Below are 23,021 nucleotides of genomic sequence, written 5' to 3'. Positions count from 1 at the left end.
ACTCGAGAGCTAGCAGCAGCAATACAGGAGTCTCCCACGCCCCACTCCACCGCTGCACCACCGCTAGGATCGCGGCAGGAGACAGTGTCGCACTTCTACGACGTCGTCCGGCGAAAATCGAGGTACCACATTTGAGGACGCGTACAACAGTCGGAGTTGCGTTCCAAGCACCGTACCGTCCCCTCCAAAAGCTAACCAAGGGAGTTCCTCACCCGAACCAGCGGGCCGTGCCGGCACGACGACGACTTGTTCCGGTTCAATGCGCCACGACGCCGCCAAACGCCGTGCCGCAACTTTGTCGTGACAAATGTCAAAACAACTAAGTCGCAACAACTCTCTGCTATGACTGCTTGAACTCTTGGAATTGGACTAGGTCTTCCTGCGATTGTACACCTTCGCTGACGGCAAAGGGTCCGTGAAAAGGTGACTGCACCGGGACAGTCGGATCCACGTGGACTCGATGTTGCTCGACGTCCCGCAAAGGTGCTGCACCCGGACCTAGAAACAGCAAACAGATGGAGGCACCTTAAGTACACACAGTGTACGAACACCGATGCAATAGACCTAACTTTCCATTACGGAGGTGGGACCGATTGTCAGTGGTCGCGTGGCAGATGAAGGCTAGACATCTAAGGGCTGATATGGTGCAAAATGAAGGCCAAGGTTGGAAGTTCCTAGTTTCAGGAGCTGGTTCTACTGCCTTACAGTACCGTATTTGCACGAATATAACGTGACGGCAAGTCACTTTTTAAATGGGACAGCACTTACAATGCCACCAAACCGTAAGATTGGTCGCGTCCGCCCGTAAGCAACTCGACACCACGCCTGCTCATCGGTTTAAATTGAAGGGACAAGAACACATCTGGCGAGGCAAGCGGTGCTGTGCCTGTTGAAGCACATCATGAGAGGCCAATTCACGTTGGCGTGAACCATCTGCACACATAGAGAGCTACGCACAGCTCGTTAGGAGGAGAAGTTGCGATGTGCTCTCCTGTCCCTTTGATTGCTTGTCTCCCAGTTCCGCGACGCAGCGCAGGCCAATGTTTAGACAAGAGCGGGGAGCTCAGCTCCGGACAATTGATGGGCTTTCAGTTTGGTGGCCATTTTTGGAGAGATGACAAGAGGCTGCCATTAAGGGGAGACACTGCCTAGAAAAAAAAAATTCTGCAAAAAAAGTTGATTTTGAAAAATGACATATTTACATCCACCAACATCTAGAGAGTATCCCAAAGAAGTTTAATTAATTTACACTGCATAGTTAATTTTTTATAAATTATTTTCTGTCCACCAAAGCTAAAAAAAAAGGCAGGGTTTGGAGTACTTTGAACACATTTTCCTCCGTTCCACTTTTTGGTATAAATTCCATTTTAGTCAATCTATCGTTTGATAATGGCAAAACAGTTGAGGCTCATTCTTCCCTTTTCCTGACTGAAATTTAATAAGGAATGCGGCTATGGAACTTTTTCGTCACTTTAGGAATTTCTTTTATAAAAAATGTTAACATTTTGTCGAACATACAGAAGACCAAAAAGTTGACCAATTTTGCAGAAGAGAAAAGTTATAGAAATAAACGACTTTTTATAAAAAATGTTCCATAGCCGCACCCTCTAGGCATTCTGATACATATCTAGCAAATAAAAATCTTTAATATTGTGATAGCTTTTTGACGATAGATTAACTAAACAATGTAGGCATGTTGCTGATAGAAGCGTCTCTAATTTCTTTCTCATGTAACCGACAGACCTAAAATTTTGTTATGCACTCTCTAGCATGACCACCAGTCTACCCTGTAAATTTCATTAATTTTAAGACAAGGGTTCAAAAGTTGACCCCCCTAGGGGGTGTGTCCCCTTAAGTAACACCGGGCGACACTTTATATAGTACCGTATTTATTTGAGTAACAGCCACACTGTTGATAAAAAAAAACCGAGTGTCCGCTTTTTCGCGGAGCATGCAGATTGCCAATCACCAAGATCAACAGCATGATGCCAGCGATTTCTGGGACAGAGACAAGGTCTTCACGCGAAGGTATTATCGGTGAAGATTGCATTTCTACGGATAATCATGTTCCCTACCCAGTGAATCGCTGTAATTTATGCGCAACGCGATGATTGGCTGTACATGTCCTGCGAGAAAGTAGACACAAAGCCATTGTTCATAAATAGAGTTTCTATTACTCGACTAAATATGGTATTTAGAAAGGGGAGAGATGGGCTTTAAAGTGGCAGAAAAGTTGGGATCAATCAAGTTTTGTGAAAATAGTTCTCTAGTTCCCAATGTCGGGTCACACCAAGCAACCATTCTGCGGAAAATTATCACTACACAACTGGTAAGTTTGAACCACTTCAACAATTCTAAATACCTTGCATAGTATTTCTCTATCCATGCCTAATACAGATTAGAGAACTCTTCTGCCACGATTACTAATGGAATGACCAGTGCCGACACTAATGTATTAATGTATTTTTCCATAATTGTAAACTTTTAAGCTTTGCAAAAGGCAAGTGACAAGGTCTTCTAGTGTTAAAGGCACGCAATTTCTAACGAGCAACGACGCCAACCCATTAAACTGTCGGCCAAGCAGGCCGAAGACGTGAATTGTCTATCTCACCTGGACCAGCATTCAGCAGAACGGATAGACCCTGTTGGGCACCAGACTCACCCCCCATGTCTGAAACAAATCATGGAAGATGTAATCAACGAGGGACAAAACAATATTTGTGATGGGTCCAATTAAGATAATGAAACCCGGTTTTTTCTTCACATAAACTACGCATTTCAGAAAGCTGAAATATCACGAAAAGGTAACATTAGCGGTATTGATTGAATGGGGAAGTTTCAGAACATGACATTACCTGTCTCAAAAAATACGAGAAAAAAACAAAATCTCTCTAAGCTGACATCCACCTAAGCCTAACAGTCATCAAACAAAGAAATGACACTGTGGGTGCCTGAAGCATTCGTTTCAGTGAAAAACCCTTGCCAGCAAGAAAGATGACGTCATCATCTTTGTCGCTGACAAGTTTGTTTTGCACCAGGGTAATCTACATGACTGAAATGGCCCCTAACCCCAAACAGCACGAGCACGAAACTTGCGCTTTGCACAGATCAATCAATCCATGTCTTATAGTGCCCAAGGACAGCTGTCAACCACAGTTTCTCACTCTCTCAACATTGTGCATTGTTAAAAAAAAAAAAAGGCCTTTGCTTTTATTGACACGACCAAGAAATGTATTTTTTTGTCAGAATGTTTCCATGTTGGCTGTCATCTCACTTGTTGCCCCTTTAACTGAGTTACAGTCAGCCAACTTTCACCAAAAGTTGGGTGGGCGCTACTTCGGCACTCTACGAAACAAAGGAGAAACGAAAACGTCCACAACAACAGTTGCAAAGCGAAAATCCGGCACCGACATCACCGAAAACGCTGCACCGAAGATATCCGAGAGACTTGCCGGAACGAGGAAGCCACGCCGGCGCGACGACCGGCTGTTGCGGCTGCACTGCCACGACGACCGCCTGTTCGGACTCCGCCGCCACGACGGACTGTACTGCCACGACCGGCAGAGTTGTCACCACGGGCTGCATCGCGATGCCGTGCTGTTCCACCTTGTGGAAGTAGATGATGTTGGCCTGCGGCTGCGCTTTGTCGGAGATGGTGGGGAAGACCCACTGCTGTGGCTGCGCCATGACAGCATACGAGCCCATGGGATTCACGGGGACTAGATCTTGCTGGAACTCCTTCGGAGCTGCCTCACCCAGGCCTGGGAAGAGGAAAGGAAAGAGCAAACGGATGGATGGCACGCTGATCACGCTATGTACGAGGTGTGTCAGGGCACTATTGGGCGTAAAGAAATGAATACAGTCAAGCGCTTTTATAACATCCACCTCTACTATGAAAACGCCCATTTAACGAAGTAAAATAAAGTCCCAGACAATCTCCTATTTGTTCAATGTGTTTCCCTGACTTACAACGAATTCATGTTTAATACAATTTTCCTTTATTGAAGCAGTTTCACGGCCCCACGAAGCGAAAATGACAGGTATTACATATTTTCTAGGTAAAAAAAATCAATTACACATAAATTTTCACCCTGAAGTTGCGTGCCATGAGAAGGAAAATACTGCCGCGACGGCGACAGTTGAAAACGCCGCTACCGCACTGCGCGTTCTCGGTTTTAGGTTTAATTATTTTGTTTGTGTACAACCTTGTGCCTAGATGGCGCTACGAGACTATTATGCTCCTGCGCACAGGCTTTCCCTGCAGCAACATAATCACGTAGCGCCATCTAGAGATCTAGAACTGGGAAAAACAAAAAATAAAGCGTAGCTACGCACCTGTCTCTGCAGCGATTGCCTGATTGTCGACTTCCGCCGGCTCCTGAGGCTCTGCACATAAAGGCAGTTCCAACATTCAGAATGGCGCCCAGCTGTGAAAAGACACAGAGACAACAGACCGATCTTGACGGCCACCGCTGCGTTGCCATGCTGTTGGGCCTCTTCGAAAACCTGCGGCTCTGTGAAGGACGAGGTCAAATTCAACCTATTGCCAATGATTGAATGTCAAAATTGCCAGTTCAATGAAGCACGAACCTGAATTTGCGTGGAACGTAACCTTTGTCACGTCAATGTAATCTGGTGGTTCGCCTGGTGGGGAAAACAATATGACGACACGCGATGTTCTGGCGTCATGTTCCCAATTACAAAAAGAGATGTTAACGGAAATATATACCTTTCGTAAGAGCTGGCACTGGGTTTTTAGGTTTCCAAACTTCATCGTAACATTCTGTCTCTGCGGGTGAAGAAGGAGGTGAGGTATTTTTAAATAAAGATAATGTTTTGTAAGGCCAAGAGTATTAAAAAACAAACAAGCCAAACATTAATTTTAGGACAGACCTGATGTGACAGATACAAGATGGCTGCTAGGCTTTTCGTCCTGTTCAACATATTCTGGGGGCTCTGCAAATGCATGGACGGCACAGCGACACATTAGCTTATGCTAAATCACCATGAAAACAATACTATGAGGGGACCCTAAAAGGAGGCTTAGCTTGGGAAGCTACGAGACATTCCGCTTATGCCAAGACACGGAGGAAGGAGCTACATGCCTAGGCTTAACTGTCACGACAGATATGCCCTGGACGTGCTTTACCAACAAGAATTGCAGAAAAGGTAGCAAGGGACACTTTAGGCTATGCTGAAATTAAATACAGCTAGACGACACCTGTGCTAATAACTTTTCTAACATTAAGAAATACAGTGAAATGTGCCAACGAAGAGGGGAACTATGCTCGTAACATTCTGGCTTTAAATTTCGATTTTTTTTTTTTTTTTTAAAAGATGTTTCTAGTAGAAAATGTACTGGGGAATCGGGTTATCTATTTTATTAAAAGTTAGTCCTCATTGAGAAGAAACTGTTTTTAGAAATTGACATAGGACAGGTGTGCACCTTTAATGTTCACGTACAGTAATACCTCTTACTGAAATATTTACATTTGAGTTAAACTAGACAGCCTGAAGTCGCACAACTTCCACATTATATTCAAGCGGTAAACAAATGGTGCTCAATAGCTTCATTTGCATATCATAGATTCCTTATTAAAGAGTGATGCAATATCTTATGCAGGTATGTAAAATTGCCCTAGAGGGTGAAGGTTTGCACAACACATCTACCTCTGATGTTAAATCTCCCCTGCAAATTTTCTTCTAATTACTCGAGTGGTTCAGAAGTTAAGTCGCAAGATAGCGTCCCTTCTCAAGATCTAGGGGGTACAACAACCTTTGGAGCAGTCAGCCCTCTTAAATTACAGGTTTTGATTTTTGTGCTGTGTATAAAAAGATAGTTGGTGCAATAATCACACAAATTAGCTATTGTAGAAATGAAGTGGACACGTATAGATCACATTTTTCTTAATTATATAGAACTGAAGCATTAAAAGTACTGTCTGGTTTTGCTTCAAAAACTCTACAAAGGAAGACAGCTCTACATTATTAAAGCCTAGCGTTTTCATAAGCAGAGTATAAATTAGGTATGAAACTAGCATAATTGTTGCTAACCCCGATTCGGCAAACTTTAAAAAAAATATTTTTCGTACCATAACTTTGTATGATGTGGCTTTCTGCGAGTAATTTCTAAAAACAAGACTCACTTTTCCATCTCTTCGTAAGTTATTCTGGCTCCTGAAGTTATGTCATTGGAATAAATAAAAAAGAGCTGTACGACTGCAAACGTCTCAGACCATCCCACTGCACATTGTTTGTGGTCGTTCCGTTTCACCGTAGAAACCTCGAATGCTGGCAGTCCTTTTCAAGTTCCGTTTTAACCCGAAATGAGCAACTACACATTGTATGTAAACTGGTCATGTGGCAACCCACCCGTCTTGATAGTAACAGATGCCATTGCACTATTGCTGCTGGAACCGTCCAACCCTGGAAGAGAAGATGGCGAGAGGCTACAATTAATAAAAGGTTACGCATTGGAAATTATGGAGCCACTAAGGGGCACTCAGGATATTGTTTGAGCTACCCCCAACTATATTTTCGGAATAGCACACCTTTACAATTTCCGGTATATTATTTGGTATCGCAAAATTCGGAATATTTATTGGGAAATCGGCAAGCAAAAATGTTGCCAATACGAGCATTCAAATATACCTGCGCTTTTCAATGCCTGGACGTCGGGGGAATGCAGGTCAAGCGGGCAGTCTAAAAATGAACTATGCCCAGCATTTGTTTCGTGCTGTTTAACGAGGTAGAGGGCCTTTGAGCGATAAACTGACAGCTGAAAGTGACCCCCATAGGCCGCCGCCATGTCACACATTTTTTATCAGTAGACACGCAATCCTTATAGTTTTACGTCTAGATTTTAACAAAGTAACGCACACAAATAATTGCTTATTGATCTTTAATAACAGTACCGACGAGATAAGTTACGTTTCATTTGTTGTAAGTGCAAATTGTGCTCTTACGACGAAAACGCGGGCAGCTTCGCAATGGCTCTGCTAGCTGCTGTCAGCCGCGGTGCTGTATTTTGGGTTTTTATCGGAGCTACACACTGATCTCTGGGACTACCAGTATTTAAAAATAGTTTATCATGTGTTTTAGAGCAATCGAAACACAAACCTCGGCTCAGTTTTGCATAAAAGCCCCAGGATTTGGTACGGTCATGCGTCTACCGTAGAATACCGCGCCCCCATCCGCCCCTCCATTCCACACTAAGCACCTATTCCCAAATTCGTAAGATTTGAGAAAATGTGCACAGTACATAGATATAAAAAATTGATGACCGCCAAAAAAGTGGGGGATGGACGCTTGCCCATCCCCCACTTTTTCGCAATTATCTCTTAATTTTGAGTGGGGACTTGCTCGGTATTTTACGATAGTGGTCAAAATTGTACATCATGGTGGATGCCAAGGGGGGGTCACTTTTGTCTGGTGAACGGGATACCAGTTTATCGCTTTAAGCCCCTCTACCTCGTTGGTGCTGCCACACGGATGCAGTAACAAGCTTCCAAAGCATTCATTTGACACCATGAAACTGCTTGTAATCAGTTGGAAACAAGGTCTAAAACCACGAGAGTGAATCCCTGCCTTCCACTGACATCACTTCTTCATTGTTGCCAGTAGACTTACAATTTGAAAAACACACACAAAATCAAAAATATAGAAAAAAAAAATTTTGGTCCAATATTTGGGTTATTATTTTAGCGATGTTTGTTGGTGCATTTGGCAAATCGGGGACAACGAAATAAAACACCGGAGTACCCCTTTAACACCATAGAAGAGCTTTGCCATCATTATTAATGAAACGATCACGTTGACAATCCTGATGCACTTCGACGAATGAAAGACTTTCAGTGTCCAAGGCACGGAGCCTCCTACAACTAGTAACGTTAACTGTCGTCCACACAAAATGTGCAAACTTACCTAGTCCAGTGTTCGCCGGAACATTTCCCCACTGCTGGGTGGCAAAGCCGTCCCGCACGTCTGAGACAAAACACGCGAGACACAGTCAATAAAGCAAAAAAAAAATATATGTATATATTTAAAAAAAAAAGTCAACAAGCTGCTGGTGACATTGGCATGCATCTGGCATGTCACGGAGCCCACAAAACAGTCATTGTGTGGGCTCCAAAGTAAACGTTTGAGAGAAATTTCTCTGGTTGAAAAAACACTAAAGGACGACAACCAACCATATCCTAAAAATAGGGACCCTACGTTTTAAGGCCTGCTCGGCTCTTCTTCGGGGGCTACTATGACGATGGATGTTGAGGTGCCTAGGGCGAAGACTACACGCTCGTCTGAAACGGACAGAAGAAAGGAAGAGCAAACTGTCCGAGTCAATCTAAAAAAGAATGAGGACACGAGCACCTTTATCCATTGAGTTGCCCATCTTCGAGCCTGAGATAACCAACACCAGCAGCCGCATACGCAGCCTCGCTCAACCCCGCGCATCTGCATATCCATCGCTGAAAAAATAAGCGAAGCGCTAGCACGCGTGCTAACCCAAGAAGGAATCAACAAGGCCCACGAGTCGACATCCACGCTCAGACGGCTCACGCCCCGTCCAAAAGATGATTCGCCGAAAAAAAACCCGAAAAAACTCCAGGCACGGTTTATAAGATCCCTTGTGCAGTCTGCCCAGACACTTACGTCGGCGAGAAGAAAATCTTTGACGAAAGACACTGGAAACACAAAAAACGACGAGCAAGTTTGACCACGGGCGCGGTGCAGTCGGATGTAGAACAACACCGGATTCCCTTTGACGACACTGGCGTCGCCAAGCAAAGACTAACCCCCGGCATAGACTTTTCATAGAATTCCAGCACGGTCAAATGACACCAGGAACAAATGGGTGCCTCGGTGCTCTGCCGACAGTCCATGTCAACAGGCTCCGCCACGTCACCGACAGATAGAGAAATGCTGCTCCTCGACGGCCGTCACCATAGTCAGCTTTGAAGAAGCGAGTAGGCCTCGAAACGTGGGGCTCCTGGTTTTAGGATTTGATCGGTCGCTGCCCTTTATTTATATTGTGGGCTTTCTTAGGGAGTCTCCATGTCTGAACTTCGTAAGTTACAAAAAGCTTTAAGCTGCAGGAACAATCGTACGATTACGTACCTGTCCCCACGGGAACCTCCTCGGTACACACTTCCGTTGTGTCTTGCGGCTCTGCACACACATGTGGTTCCAAAGTTTAGAATGGCACCTAGCCGTAAAACGCCACTAAGACAACATACCAATCTTAACGGCCACCGCCGCGCCATCGTGTCGTTGGGTCGCTTCGGAAACCTGCGGCTCTGCAGAAAAAGGTCACGTGCAACACATTGCCGGCGATTGAAAGTTGAAATTGCCAGGTTAATAGAGTATGCACCTGCATTCAAGTGGAACGTGACCTGCGTCATGTCTGTGTAATCTGGCAATTCAGCAGGTAGAAGGAAAGAGAAAAAATGATGTGAGAGACAGCATTTGGATGGCATGATCTTACCGCAAAAAACTGGAGAAGCACCACCCATCTTTCATTGAAAATTGGGTTAATCTAGACGTCAACGCTCGTCCGGTCAAATCGGGCGCTTGACGTACGAGATGCGATCAAAAAGTTCCAAGACTGATATTGTAGCGTAAAAAGAGAGGGCAGCACAGTGATGCGCACGCAGCAGTCGAAAGCAGAAACCTCCCTGCGTCATTTTGCCGAAGGGTGTTGCTCTGTGAACATTTGGAACTGTGCCACGTGGGTTTGTTTGGCCTCATGCCACAAGCATTATGGCAATCTCTTCGTAGGGCAAACCAAAGCGAGAGCAAAGATCAAATTCACGTCAAACTCGACAGATCTAAAATAGAGACCTCCAAAATTATTTAGAAGACGTGTCAGAAGGCAACGAGGTGTGCGAGGTGTTTTGACTGGCCCTCGTTCCACAAGAATGGCAGAACGCCGTCGAAGTTGAAGAGAGGTCAAACAAGGCCGTCCTATCGCTCTTCGTCGTCCAGCGATGTTCCGCCTTTCCCGAAGCGCGAGTGCCACTTAAAACACTTCGCAAAATTTGCGTTTTGCACCGAGCCTGCCGAATCATTTTAAGGGTCTCCGTTTTATTTTTGCCGAGTTTGACGTAGAACTGTTGTTCGCTCTCGCTCTGGTTTGCAACCTATGGTGAAATCGCCATTGTGCCCATGCACGTGGTCACAAAAACTTGTGCAGTGCAGGTTCAAATGTTCACAGGCTGACGCCCCTTGGTATAACGAGACCCAAAGGTGCCTTTCTTCGACGTTTCCGCGCGCATCACCGTGCTGCCTTTTTTACGCTACAAAATCGGACCCAGAACTTTTATGATCTCACCCCGTCTAAATTGTAGCATTCCCAGGTTTGGGAAATGTTAACAGTGGGCTCTTGAAAAAAGCGGGTGCTTCCGCGGTATTCTACGGTAGGCACAAAAACAAGTGTTGTCGGCAACCTACCTTTCGTAAGAGCAGGCACTCGGCTGTTAGGTTTCCAGTCTTCCTCGTAGCGTTCCGACTCTGCGTGCATAAAAAGAAGCGATATTCTTTCTAATAAAAAAGTGAAAGCCGTTTACAAATCCCTGTAACGCCGAATTGGAGCGCAGCTCTTGAGGAGGAGGAGTGAAGGGTACTGAGGGGAGGGTAGACCCCTCCTCCTCCCCTCATTCTTTAATATGCTCCGGGGGGGGGCGGTCACGTGACCTCGGGGGGGGGGGGGTGTCACGTGACTTCGGGGAGGGGGGTCACGTGACCTCGGGGGGTCACGTGACCTCAGAGGGGTCACGTGACCTGGGGGTCACGTGGGGGTCACCTTGGGGTCACGTGACCTTGAGATGACCTTGGGAGGGGTCACGTGACCTTGGGGGTCACGTGACCTTGGGGAGGAGACCACGTGACCTCGGGGGTCACGTGACCTCAGAGGGGTCACGTGACTTGGGGGTCACGTGACCTTCAAAGGGTCACGTGGGGTCTTGGGGTCACGTGACCTTGAGATGACCTTGGGAGGGGTCACGTGACCTCGAGGGGTCACGTGACCTTGGGAGTCACGTGGGGTCACGTGACCTTGAGATGACCTTGGGAGGGGTCACGTGACCTTGGGATAACCTTGGTCACGCCGACGGCGACACCGACGGCGACGGCGACGCCGCTCAAGCCGGGAACGGGCCCCTAAGAGCTGCGCTCTAAAATGATGTCTTGAAACGCACAACTACCTAAAAACAGGCATAAATTCAATGACAGACCCGACTTCACGGATGCAAGGTGGGTGTCAGGCTCTTCGTCCTGTTCAACGTAATCTGGTGGTTCTGAAAGTGAAGCCATGGGACACTAAAGTTCTAGCTCACACTAAAATACTACGCTACGCTAAAAGGCTTTAACGTGCTGCATATTGCAGCATAACCTCAAAGATCTTTCGTTGAGAGGCACAAGAAAACTAATTTTAAAGCTAGTTAAACTATCTTTCCATGTGCACCTCGTGGATGCCTGTGGAGCCTATTTGGGAGGTAATCTAGCAACGTTGGGGAACTTGCTACATAGTCATGACGTAGCAAGTTCCATCGGAGCAGCGCCGCTCTTTGGAATTCAACATTTTCCTTCATAGCTTTCCTCAACTCACAAACCGCGCATTGTACCAAACCCTCAATTGTGTACCCGGACACAGCCCTTTTCCCCCTAGAAGATTAGCCCGTCTCTCAAAATTTGGACAAAAGTTGCTTTTCCCGCCCTGTTCACCCCTAAGCTGACAGTGCTGTGGAAGCTATGTGGTCCTTGGGCCAGCTACACACTCGTTATCCTACGGGTACTTCGAACGGCTCGGTTGTAACGCGTCGACGCTATTGACACCACCACAACGCTGCCAATGCCACCAATGGCAAAGCTCATAACCATTCCAGCCTTGCTACGTTACGAATGCGGGGAATCTTTCTTTTCTGTTTTTGTTTGCGCCAGATATTCCATGACGCATCGTGCTCTCTGTTCGCTTCTCTTCGAGCGCTTGCTTGAGTGCACCAATTGGAACCAAAAATATAGCCAGTCGTTCAAAATAAAAACGGGCGATTATCATTTACGGTTATTATCCGTCGTGCTCGACTTACTTCCGAACGAAATTTGAATATTTCAATTCTTGTTTCCATACCCCTTTAAGCTATTGCGACCCATGATTTGTGTGAATTGTCACCCTTCTAAAAATGGTGACTAGTGGTTTTTTGTCCCAGTGCAAATTAATATAGATATTCTCAAATTATAACGTTGTCCAATTGTAAGAATTTTCGTTAGAAAAATGGAGCCATGCAAGGGCAGAAATCAAAGCCGCCAATGCACTGGATCGCTTCTCAAAGGATGAGTAATTTCTCAAAATTACTTTTTGCTCCCCTTCCCCAGACCAATAAACAGATGCCTAGATGGGGGTGCAACAGTCCATCCTATTTGGTTTGAAACTGATTCATGCCGCCTGTTTGATCGTGTGAACCTCAAATGTTGGCAGCCCTTTTCATGCCACGTTTTCACCCGACATGAGCTGCTACATAGTGTGAAAACTGCTCACGCAGGAACGAACCTGTCTTGATAGTGTTGACTGGCGTCGCACTGTCATCACTGGATCCGCCCCAACCTGCAAAAAGAGATAGGAAGAGGCTTTGTGAACAGAGACCCGCTGGAAATTACGATGCTACTAAGGGCCAGTTCTGAGCACAAAAGTGCTCTGCTTCCAGTGTTGGGTAGAGGACATCTAAAAAGTAATTTTTAATTGAAGTACAAAGTAAATTGGCGCACACTTTAAGTAAGGTAGCAAGTACACAGAGCTCAACATACTTGAAGTAAACTACCATAAATACAATGAACTTTCAAAGTGACTTTTGAACACAGTCTTTCGTGATGCCGCTATATCCCCATAGTTTCCAACTGGTACACATTTCCCCAACGGCAATTAAGGGCGTGCCAGTTATTTTTGGAAACGGTGGCGAATATTAAATAACGTCAAGTGGCCACATACTACAGTAAAATCTCGATAATTCTATCACTGTTTATTCGGAACCCCAAAAATTCGCAGAATTTCCACGCTCCCGTGACTTCCCACGAAAATATGACCGGATAATTTAAGCGCTCCGCACGGAGAAGAGAGTGAGCGTGACTCGAACCGGCCAGTTCTCGATAGGTCGTTTTCGGGCGGCAAGAACACGAATTTCGAGCCGCGAACTGTTTTCTGGGTAGTTGGGCTCTTATATGTCGTGTACAAATAAAAGCCTTGGCGAGCATAAATACCCTGTTAGTGTCCCTTTAAGGGCACTGACGGTGAGTCAGTCGGCATGATGTTCACAGACTACTTAAACATAAAAAAAACGGGTAAACCTGCTACGCGAACCTTGAGAACAAAATCGCCGAGTGTGACAGCACAGATTAAAGAACGACGATGAGCTGCCTAGGGAACGTTGTACAGTCGCTGAATGTCGTCTGTAGCTTTGTGGAATGTAACGACGGCGATTCTGTGATGCTGCACCTAGTTAGCCTTCTTAAAAAAAATGACGGTCGGAGCCGCTAATTACAGAACGCAGCAGTCCCATATCGCCAACTACTTTGGCTGATGTTCTGTCGTTTCGACTACTTATTTTGAACAAAATGTTTCCTTCAAAACTTGAGGCTTCGAGCACAATATTTTGTTGTTTTCTTTTGTTTTTGGATAATTCGCAAATCCGCTTAATTTGCACATTTTTCGCCGTCCGACTGACTTCGAACGAGGTTCGACTGTGGTAGTTTTACTCTCGCTAACAAACTGTTTAACAGAATCAACTTGCAGTCAAACCCGGATATATCAAATTCAAAGGGGATAGTAGAATAGTTCGATACATCAATAATTTGATATACAAAAATATGTTCAATTAAGCTCAAGTTGAAATTTCCTGGCGTGTCTGCTAATACCGAAGGCCGCAACAAACGGGGGCTCACCAAATAGAGAATCCAAGAGCTGCTACATACGGTAGAGCGTAGTTTGCGGAGACCGAAACACCGCCGAACTCAGGCACGATCCAACCCAATGCGCTTTTGTGCGTGCATAGGCCGTGCGTATCCCAGGAATTGCTTATTTCATGACGTCGCGCTGATTCCTTGCTTCTTCGGGACGCGTGTAAGAAAGTTGGATTATTGCAACTTTTTCTGAAGGCGCACGGAAGGGCGCTGTGATGTAATAGGGTGCTCCTCACCCAGCCAATCGGTGGAGGGCACTAATTCCAGCTCCGCATTTCTTCGATGCCCAGCGCAGATGCTCTCCGCTTGCCCGAAGCCGCACCAGACCGTCCTAACCAATGCGCATGGTTGCGACTCGGAAAGCGCACCGGAAACAGCAAAACCGTCACGAAATACGCAATTTCCGGGAAGCGCACGTCGTACGCGCGCGCAAGGACGCGTTGGTTTGGATTGTGCCTTACACGCTCACCTGGCCGGGACCTCCACACAGCATAAGTAAGGTTCCGTGTTTTCGGATAAACCCCAAAAACACTCGCCGGTAAATTTTCCGTCAATGCGGATTTATCAGAAAAACTGAATTTCGAGGTCACAGCAACAAAATAAACAGCAAAAAAAAACAAACAAACAGAGTTTTAGAATTAAACTTTAGAAGACCACAAGGTCAGTGGCCCCGAGGAGATTCCACTTCAGTTTGTTTCCTTTGAAATCTAGAACTACTGACAAAAGGGGTTTGCCTTTTAGAATGTTGAGGTTCATTTGGGACAACGGGTGACGGTACCCGAACCTTACTTTCATTTTTTTTATTTTACTTTTTTTTTTTTTTAAATTTTACGCAGTAAAATAAACAGATTTCAAAGAATTGAGAATATAACAAAAATAAAACCCAATAAACCCCGAATCCCCAGCGAAAAATAAACTCCGAAAAACACCCTCCGAATTTCACGAAGACTAAACTCCGAAAACACAGAGTCCTAAGCATAAGCAAAACACAAAAATAATTTAAAAAAAAATGAAAGAAAAACGGAAAGGCAAGAATCATAAAAAAAAAAAAAAAAATGTTGATCCATAAAAGTTAAGCAAGCAACAAAAAAGCTCATAATTTCAAGCAGCAAATAAAGAAACGAAAAAAAAAAGGTCAAAGCAATAGACCCTTTCCGAAATTCAGTCTGGCCACTTTGATCACTATCATCATCTGTTGAATGGCATCTGTGCCATACCAATGGCGGCCTTCTAGGGACTGATAAAGGAAGACGTTGAAGATGCTTCTAAGCGGATGATGCGAGGCCTGTACATTCGGGGGGTCAGCACAACGCGAAGTAGGAATGGAACACAAGAGCTACGTAAGCGTTTATTTCTAATAACTAGATTCAGTCAATCTGTGGGCGGCACACAATCGGCTTTAAAGCACTTTGGTGTACGGAAATTTCTCGAGGCATCTGAGTGGGTAGCAGCTTTGTTCTGAATGCAGGTTCTTGGTCACCATTGAAATGAAAGTGATCGAGAAAGAACTCACAATGAACAATTCCTCGCGTGCCGTTGACTTGCGAAAGTGACGGTGCCGATACAAGTTCATTTCTGCCATTGATATGGCAAAACCTAAACTGCTTTACAAACCACCAGATGGCACTGAATTTCGGAAAGGGTCTATAATGGCAAAGGAAAAAAGTCAAACAAAGGAAAAGGAGGCTCATAAATCCTAGCAGCAAAAAGAAAAGAGGAAAAAAAAAACATTGTGGAGCCTATCCACTTTACGTGAAGAGGGAGGACCCGCGAAGCTGTTATTATCTCTACGACAACGACGGGCAATGCGTTTGCGCTTGGCATCGGCGGCCCGATCTTCGTCGGTCCTTCTTGCCCGGCGACGACGTTCACACTCCCGCTTCTGTTGCCGCTGACGCTCTAGACGGGCACGCTCTTCGTCAGTGAGTGGAGGATCAATCGAAGCCGATGGACCCACACCATTGTCTGCACCGCGTCGGGCCGCTGCGCGTTCGGCTTCTCGACGCTTTCGCACACAATGGCGCTGTTGAGCGCGCCGACGATCCTTGTAGGCGCGCTCTTCCTCTTCAGAGCGAACAACACGCGGCCTGCCCATGGAGAGCCCAAAGGAAGCAACTGATAACGTCGCTAGGAAATGGCTACGTCAAGAGACGAAGGAACACGGCCATTGGTTGGTAGCAGGTTTTACAGTGACGTTAGAGCGAATGGCTATATTGATTGAATAAAGCCACATACATACATAAAGGCCACGAGCTCTTTCAATACACGACGTTGTAAGTTTTAACCCCAATTTTTCGAGGCACACCTCGAGGACAGTTTTTCCGACTGAGCCCAAGTCTCCTTATCAGCGTCGCGGAAGCGAGAGAAAAGAAGGCTAGATCGGCGCGTTCTGCCCTCAGCCTCGTCACAGCGCACTCTTAGCTGAGATAAGTCGGTGACCGTAGATGATAACAAGAGATCAGGGCCTCACTATCTAATAATGCCAAGGAAGGCTGACTCACGCGGGTCGCCCCCTCCTTTAATTTATACTTGCTACGACCAATCAGAACGAAGGAGCGCCGTTTAAACGGGAGCTTTTTTGTTAACATCCATGGACACATTTTTTACCCAGATCTTATAGCACGTAACAGCTTCGCTGTAAAAACCGGGCAGAGCAATGACGGCTAAAGAAAAAAGGCAAACAAAGATAAGGAGTTCAAAGTGCGATGGCACGTCCATTGTTGTCGACGCACTAAACTTGCCAAAGACTTTTTTTTTATTTTTTTTTTTTGGGGGGGGGGGGGGGGGGGGCTTAGGAGTTGCGCAACATCAGCAGTGTTGGGGGAAGGGCGCAGGCTACCTTTCCGACAGCAGGCACGGGCACTCTCGCATGCGTGCCCTTCTCCCCTTGCTTTTAACCATTTATTTATTTATTTTTTAATTTTTTACAATTGTTTATTTGTTGCATATCTTCCAGCGTTTATGTTGGCCCGGCGGTCTGCCAGCCACGCAAGGCAAGCATGTGCTCGCCACCGGCGCAATAAAGCAACAGGCGGCCCCTCAAGAAAAGAAAAAAAAAATCTTTTAGTCTTTCTGTTCTGGTGAAGATGCAAGACCAGCGAAGCTGTACTATGGTGGGAATGAAGTAATGGCCAGCCGCAAGTCGGCAAACCAGAGTGGAAAGGCTGGAAAGGTTGCGACGGCGGCAAGCGGACAACCGGCAAACACAACACTCTGGACGGCTACCCCCATCTATGAGCGACGGCAACCAGAGTTTTGTGTCGACATTTCTTTGCGGGGGACGCGATCATGGGGAAACTAGCCCTTAACAGCTCCGCTGTAAAAGCGCCATCTGTCGTACGCAACGGCAACCGAAAGCGGACCACGGAGGATGGCGTGTTAATTGAAATCAATGCATCAGATAGGCGAAGAATGTCCGGGGCTCGGAAATCCCTCGACACAAGCTTCGTCAAGTGCGCGCGCTGCTCGGTTTCACGCTATGGTTTCACGACTGATCACTTCCGCAGCTACGCACTTGCAGCCATTACGAGAGCGGCTTGGCTCTGTTTGACTTAGCCTGACCTCTTGGCGGTAAACGAAAATTAGCTTGGTGAGTTGGACGCAATTAGAGACTTTATGGGGGGTGTGTTCATTATGTGAGTGCGTTCATTAGGCGAGTAAATATGGTACTTCCCGTTGTGGCACTGCTCTTGCTGATCTGATACCGCATTACATCGAAGCTTCAGACACGTAATAATAAAAAATCTTTAAAAATATACCGTAAAAACCCGCATATAATGTGAACCCAGATACAAAAAACAAAAAACAATTTAACACTCAAAATAAAAAAAAAAGTTTTATCCGTGAGTAATGCGACCCAGGAACACCACTTTCATGAAAACACTTCTTTTGGCTGTGCCCCCTTCGGACCTATTCACTGTCGTCAGTGCTGTCCCTAATCCCAGTATTCATTATATAAAGGACCGTCCACCGCACTCCCAAGGTATACCCAAGGTACTCTCCGATTTTCACGCGACCATGTAAATAAAGGGCCTGAAGTAGAGACGCCCTGGATTCCGGCCGTTCTTCCGTTTTGACGAGGCCGGCGCGGGGTTCAAGCGGAACACCAACCCCTAGTCTACCCCCTTATAAATGAAAAATAAGAATAAAAGAAGAATTGAAATATGCACGTCAACAATGCGCACAATCTTGTATAAAAAATATGTATAAAAAAATAATAAAAACTTTGCACTTTAAGTGGATTCATACTACTGCCACCGAGACGTCGGTATCGCCAGAGCAGCGCCTTATACCGCTTGTCCACGAAACGCGCGGAGTAACATATGTTTTTGTGTCTTTTCATACGCACTACTTCAGTACCTTTCCCAGCGTTGCACGCTATGTATGAAACGGAGTATAGGTACACTGGCGTTTGGTCGGCAATGCTAATTTGTCACAACTGAATGTTGACAGACTTTCGTAGTCCCAGAATGTGGCACTGAAACGAAACAAGCAAGCTCTTCATAACTTTCGGGCAGCTTTTGAGACACCGACGTTCGCCAACGTAGCGAAAACCCGGCGTGGCGCACGAAGCGGGAGACCCAACGCTTGCTCGTCTTGAGGTCTGCCCGTGGTATGCCTTTTTCTCTTGCGAGTTCCCTAGCTTTGCCTGCAGCAGCTCGATGCTTCCGGCGAGGTGAAACGCTTGTTGCTCCTTGACGAACTGGGCTAGGTCTCCTTCAATGTCGGCAAACTTTCCCTCTTTGGGCCCTCGAAAACGTCTTCTTGTGCCCTTGCAGGCGAAAGGGGCTTCCTTTTGTTTCCCCCATGCTGCCTTCGTTCCCCGTAAACTCCCGTCCCGCTGCACTGTTGCCGATACTCTCGGCCACTAAAATAACTTCTCTTAAATGCAGCCGAGTATTGCTTTCTTGATAACGCCATTACGCAGCGGGATCACGGGGTGTAGTGCAGGACAGCGGGACACAGAGGTGAAGACAAAAGAACGAAAAGACACTGGCGACTGCGTAGTAGCAGTGTTGCCAACTCATAAAGCAGAAAAATAGCTAAAACGGTAACCAAAAGTAGCTAAAACGTCAAGACGCTAACTACCGTTCTGTTTGAGTCAAAAGGGCCTAACTACTTGTGGCGAATTCCACTGGGGTTTTGGATTGCGCCGGGATCAGTTGACCAGATCCGGAATGGAGCACACAATCCGAACGGGGTCGCGCCGCCTACGGATCCCCAGTGGAACATGACCCCTGCTCCAAGATTGGCGGATGCCTTCCCGTCATTCAACTGCCCCAGGACTTCCCTTTCTGCAGCGGTCGTTTCGAAGATGTTTTCGCAATCGCGGTGCTAACACGTGTTCGACGCACGAGCGGCAGGAATGGCTCACGAGCTTCTAGCAAAGATAGCCAGAATGCCCGTAGTGCGGCAAAACCTTCTCCTTTTTGGAAAACGAACCAGTTGTCGAGCCAAGGGGTAAGCAAGCGGCCATTATGAATTCTTCTGAGGCGAGATGGGCGAGATCAGGCGAGATGCCCCGCGAGAAAGGAAGTCACGCATGTGCATCGAAGGCTGGCCCGGCTGGCTTCCGGTTGAATCCGCCGAAATCGTCGGAGCGACTTTTCTCGTATCCAGATTGAGATCTGGAGCGGGAGCTAATCTTAAACGACCAGTGGAACACGTCCGTCTCGATCCCGATCGCCCCGTGGAATAAGCTCGCTCCAGAAAAGTCGATCCCGGCGCGCTCCAAAATGACCAGTGAAATTCGCCATTAGTTCAAACGGACCGCAAAAAGCGGAGTCTGGTGGCGGCGCTACCGTGCCACTAACTGCTGCTGATGACGATGGTGGTGGTTGAAACCGAAACCATGTTCGTATGTACCCAAAAAAGCTTAGAATTGTTCGGATCCGCATATAATACGAGCGCAAATTTCACATGCTAAAGTCGGGGAATAAAACTTTGTATTACTACATTTACTTGCATAATTAACACACTTTTTTTCCCGAAAATTTACAGATATTTGGGGGAGGTGTGTTCATTACGCGGGGTAAACTTTTTGCATTTACACACTTTGCGCAAATGTCATTTTAGGTGCCAATATGACACGGCAGGGTGCTGTGGCACCTCTCCAATGACAGAGACGCACCCACGACTGGTCGTGGGCGCATCCCGGTAACCATGCTCTATAAATTGCAAACATTTTTTGGGGCGCTTTTGGCATGCCTTTTGCCTAAGGAAAGCGCCCCACGAAGCTCACTCAGCACGGAGAGTGACGCAACCGTTCTTAGGCCTCACCACCTTCACTATTTCCCTGTCTGAACCAGACCACAGACGATCACGAGTTTGTTGACACCAATGCATCCCATGTGCGAAACATCTCCGGGGCTGGGCGATTCCTCGGCCCCAGTTTCGCTAGGCGTGCACGCTGCTCGGTTGCCGCTGTTGATTGATCAACAGTTTCACTGTTGATCACTTCTGAAACTATGCACTTGCAGCCATGAGAATGTGTATTGCTTGGCTTGGCTTGACGTGGCCTGGCCACTTGGCGGAAAAAAAATTGACTTGATGTGCTTGGTGGCTAGCCGATTTGGACGCAGTTCGAGACTCGCGGAGCCACAAATTGGAGGTGCCCTCATTATGCAACGAGATAACAAAAAGCCCAAATATTGATGCCCATTGTTTGTGGGGGGGTGCGTTCATTGTGCGAGTAAATACGGTGTATGCGGGTCTTTACGGTAAAAGTTTTAGGAAAACATTTTTCTTTTACGTAAAAAACATTAAAAAAAGCAAAAAAAAAGAGCCAGTTATTTAATTAACGAGCCTATTATGTTGATTTCTGCAACATACGGTAAAATTGACATTAATCACTACAACAAAAGTAATAATAATTACACTGCACTTCATTTCGTTGACAGTTCAAGCGGAAGATTTAAAACACTACCACATCAGATTCACTAGTCCATCAAAAGAAAAGGAAGCGGTGCGGTAACAAAGCAAGGGAGAAAATGGGAGGAAATATAGAAGCGATTTTGGTTGTCTGCTGCCTCTATCCGTCGTCAAACTTAGCTTTGCCATAAAAGCATGCACAAAATGAGCATTGTTCTGCTGCTCAGTATAATTGTGCAGCAATCCACACTGTCGCAGCAAGGTTGCGACAGTGTGGATGGTCGGCGCTGAGCAGGTCCGCGGCGGTATGGTTGTTCGACCACCGAGAAAGTATTCGACGGAGAGGGGTGCGAGTGCTTGTGAGTGAGTGCTGTGCATCATAACAACACTCAAGCCACCACGAATTCTCGACCCCGACTGGCGGCGCAACGAACCGGACCCCCACCGGCATCTTGGGACCCTGACTCGGCTTTCCCCCTCCAAAACTGTATGACAACCTTGATTTGACTTTTGATATTTTTTTTCTTTCCTTTTTTCGACTGTGTGCACGTCCAGTGCGCCTTTCCCTTACTTTTGAATTATTTTATATAAAATACTGTTTGTAATGTCGGCATGCTTTGCTCTCAATTCCTCCCGCCTCTCAGGAAGTCTATCGCCAAGGTGTGGTCCTAACACCTGGACAGCGGTCCAAGTCAAATCCCAAATTTGTTTGTTTAAATGGGACCTTCAACATCCGAACCTGTGACAGGTGGCTTTTTGTAAGCATTTAATTCAGTTCGAACTGTTTTCTAGCTTTTTTTTCAACGGAATATTGGTGTTTGTGAAGTCCTTCTTCAGTCTGCTTCAGATTGAAGCAGAGAGATGAGCTCCGAAATTTGGTTTCCACATACTGCTTTCAGTACAACATACTTTTAAAGTACTTCCTAACACTGTCTGCACCCTTATCAATAAAATTCAGCCATCCCTTGCATACCACACCTCAAGAATGTTTTTTATTAATCGAAAGGTTAGATCTCCTAGGTACCCCATGCAAGTAATGCACTTCATCTGAAGCATCTTTCAGGAATAATAAACTGAACTGCCTCCATTATTAATGAAATGATCCTATTGCCACTAACATGCTAATAGATTTACAGGTATTTTCAGAAGCTTGAAGCTCTGCACGAAGATAAGTGATAAAGTCTTTTAGAGTACAAGGCACAGAATCTTCAATAACCAATAACGCCAACCTCTTAAACAATCGGCCACGTGGGCCAAAGACACAAAAGTGAAAACTCACCCGGTCCATCGTCCGGCAGTATGCTTTCGCTTTCTTGGACCTCAGAGTCATCCTGCATATCTGAGACAAAAAATTCAAAATGATAATGAATGATGCATGAAAAAAAAAAAAAATACATATAAGGAAATAGTAAACAAGTTGCTGCTAATACCAGCACGCGCGTGGTCTGTCAGACGGCCCACAAAACAGTAATTTCTTAAGTTCTTTTCAGAAGCCTCCATGTCAAAATTTCGTAAATTACGAAAAAAAAAAAAAAAGCTTTTAATTAACGAGACCAAACAATATTGTGCCAATGCCAACAAGATATAACTATATGATTACAAACTTCTAAAAAAAAGTTAGTTTGATAATGCATTGACTTCACATTATGCCAAAAAAAAATGAATTAGGGTTTTGACAACACCATTTTTTTGGTCAAAAGATGTTCCTGGTTGGGTTTTGTTTCCAAAGGAATAGTCCAATAACGGGGTCAATGCAAGGGCTCTATTTTCAAATATTTGGCGGAAGCACGTACAGTGCTTGAAAGTTGTTCAAGCTTAGAAGCATTGAATGAAAATATTGAAGGTGAAAGTTGTCACCTTGCTTTTGTACGGTTTCACTTTGCCGCAGCTGCTTCTACGACATTCCGGCGATTTCAGAATCCGAATCTGTGGTACTTTACAGAGATTCTCCGTCGAATGTGAGCTCTCGTTCCCTCAATTAAATTCTGAGAAGCAATTAAAAAATTGAATCGGAAAAGCCGGCACTTCAATGCCACTACCGCGAAAGCTGCCTACAACTGAAGTGACCATCTCATGCGCATCACGTGTGCGGAGGGGAGCTTCTAATTATTTTACGAACGAATCAAACACGATTAAAGAGTCAAACAAATAAAGAAAGATCTCCAGTCAAGAAAAACAAACAAATATACAGATTGAATGCAATTATA

The 23,021-nt window shown here is 45.7% G+C and overlaps 1 protein-coding gene across 1 annotated transcript; it reads right to left on the bottom strand.

The window, feature by feature from the left end:
* Nucleotides 1–290: 290 nt before the first annotated feature.
* LOC121046176 lies at nucleotides 291–22,314 on the bottom strand. The gene is made up of 18 exons (XM_042289142.1): nucleotides 22,245–22,314; nucleotides 22,094–22,153; nucleotides 12,542–12,595; nucleotides 11,229–11,291; nucleotides 10,447–10,506; nucleotides 9,368–9,409; nucleotides 9,234–9,293; nucleotides 9,115–9,165; nucleotides 7,924–7,983; nucleotides 6,373–6,426; nucleotides 4,894–4,956; nucleotides 4,730–4,789; nucleotides 4,591–4,644; nucleotides 4,455–4,514; nucleotides 4,336–4,386; nucleotides 3,453–3,761; nucleotides 2,612–2,671; nucleotides 291–498 (listed from the first exon to the last, which is right to left on the bottom strand). The coding sequence occupies exons 1-18, from the start codon at nucleotides 22,312–22,314 to the stop codon at nucleotides 341–343; spliced, it is 1,389 nt and encodes a 462-aa protein (XP_042145076.1). The 3' UTR covers nucleotides 291–340.
* Nucleotides 22,315–23,021: the final 707 nt, after the last annotated feature.

This window comes from Ixodes scapularis, unplaced genomic scaffold (assembly GCF_016920785.2).
Source record: "Ixodes scapularis isolate PalLabHiFi unplaced genomic scaffold, ASM1692078v2 PGA_scaffold11__112_contigs__length_91849675, whole genome shotgun sequence".
NCBI classification, from domain to species: domain Eukaryota; kingdom Metazoa; phylum Arthropoda; class Arachnida; order Ixodida; family Ixodidae; genus Ixodes; species Ixodes scapularis.
Note: the sequence above shows the minus strand (reverse complement) of the source record. Positions and strands in the feature narration are given on the sequence as shown.

Bases quoted from the DNA above. Each gene is read 5' to 3' on its own strand.
- LOC121046176 (XM_042289142.1), bottom strand. From the start codon at position 22,314: ATGGAGGCTTCTGAAAAGAACTTAAGAAATTACTGTTTTGTGGGCCGT. The intron at 9,410-10,446 runs GTAGGTTGCCGA...CTGAATTGCCAG, and splicing joins AGTGCCTGCTCTTACGAAAG to ATTACACAGACATGACGCAG. The intron at 4,957-6,372 runs GTGGGTTGCCAC...ATGCATTTGCAG, and splicing joins ATCTGTTACTATCAAGACGG to AGCCCCCAGAATATGTTGAA.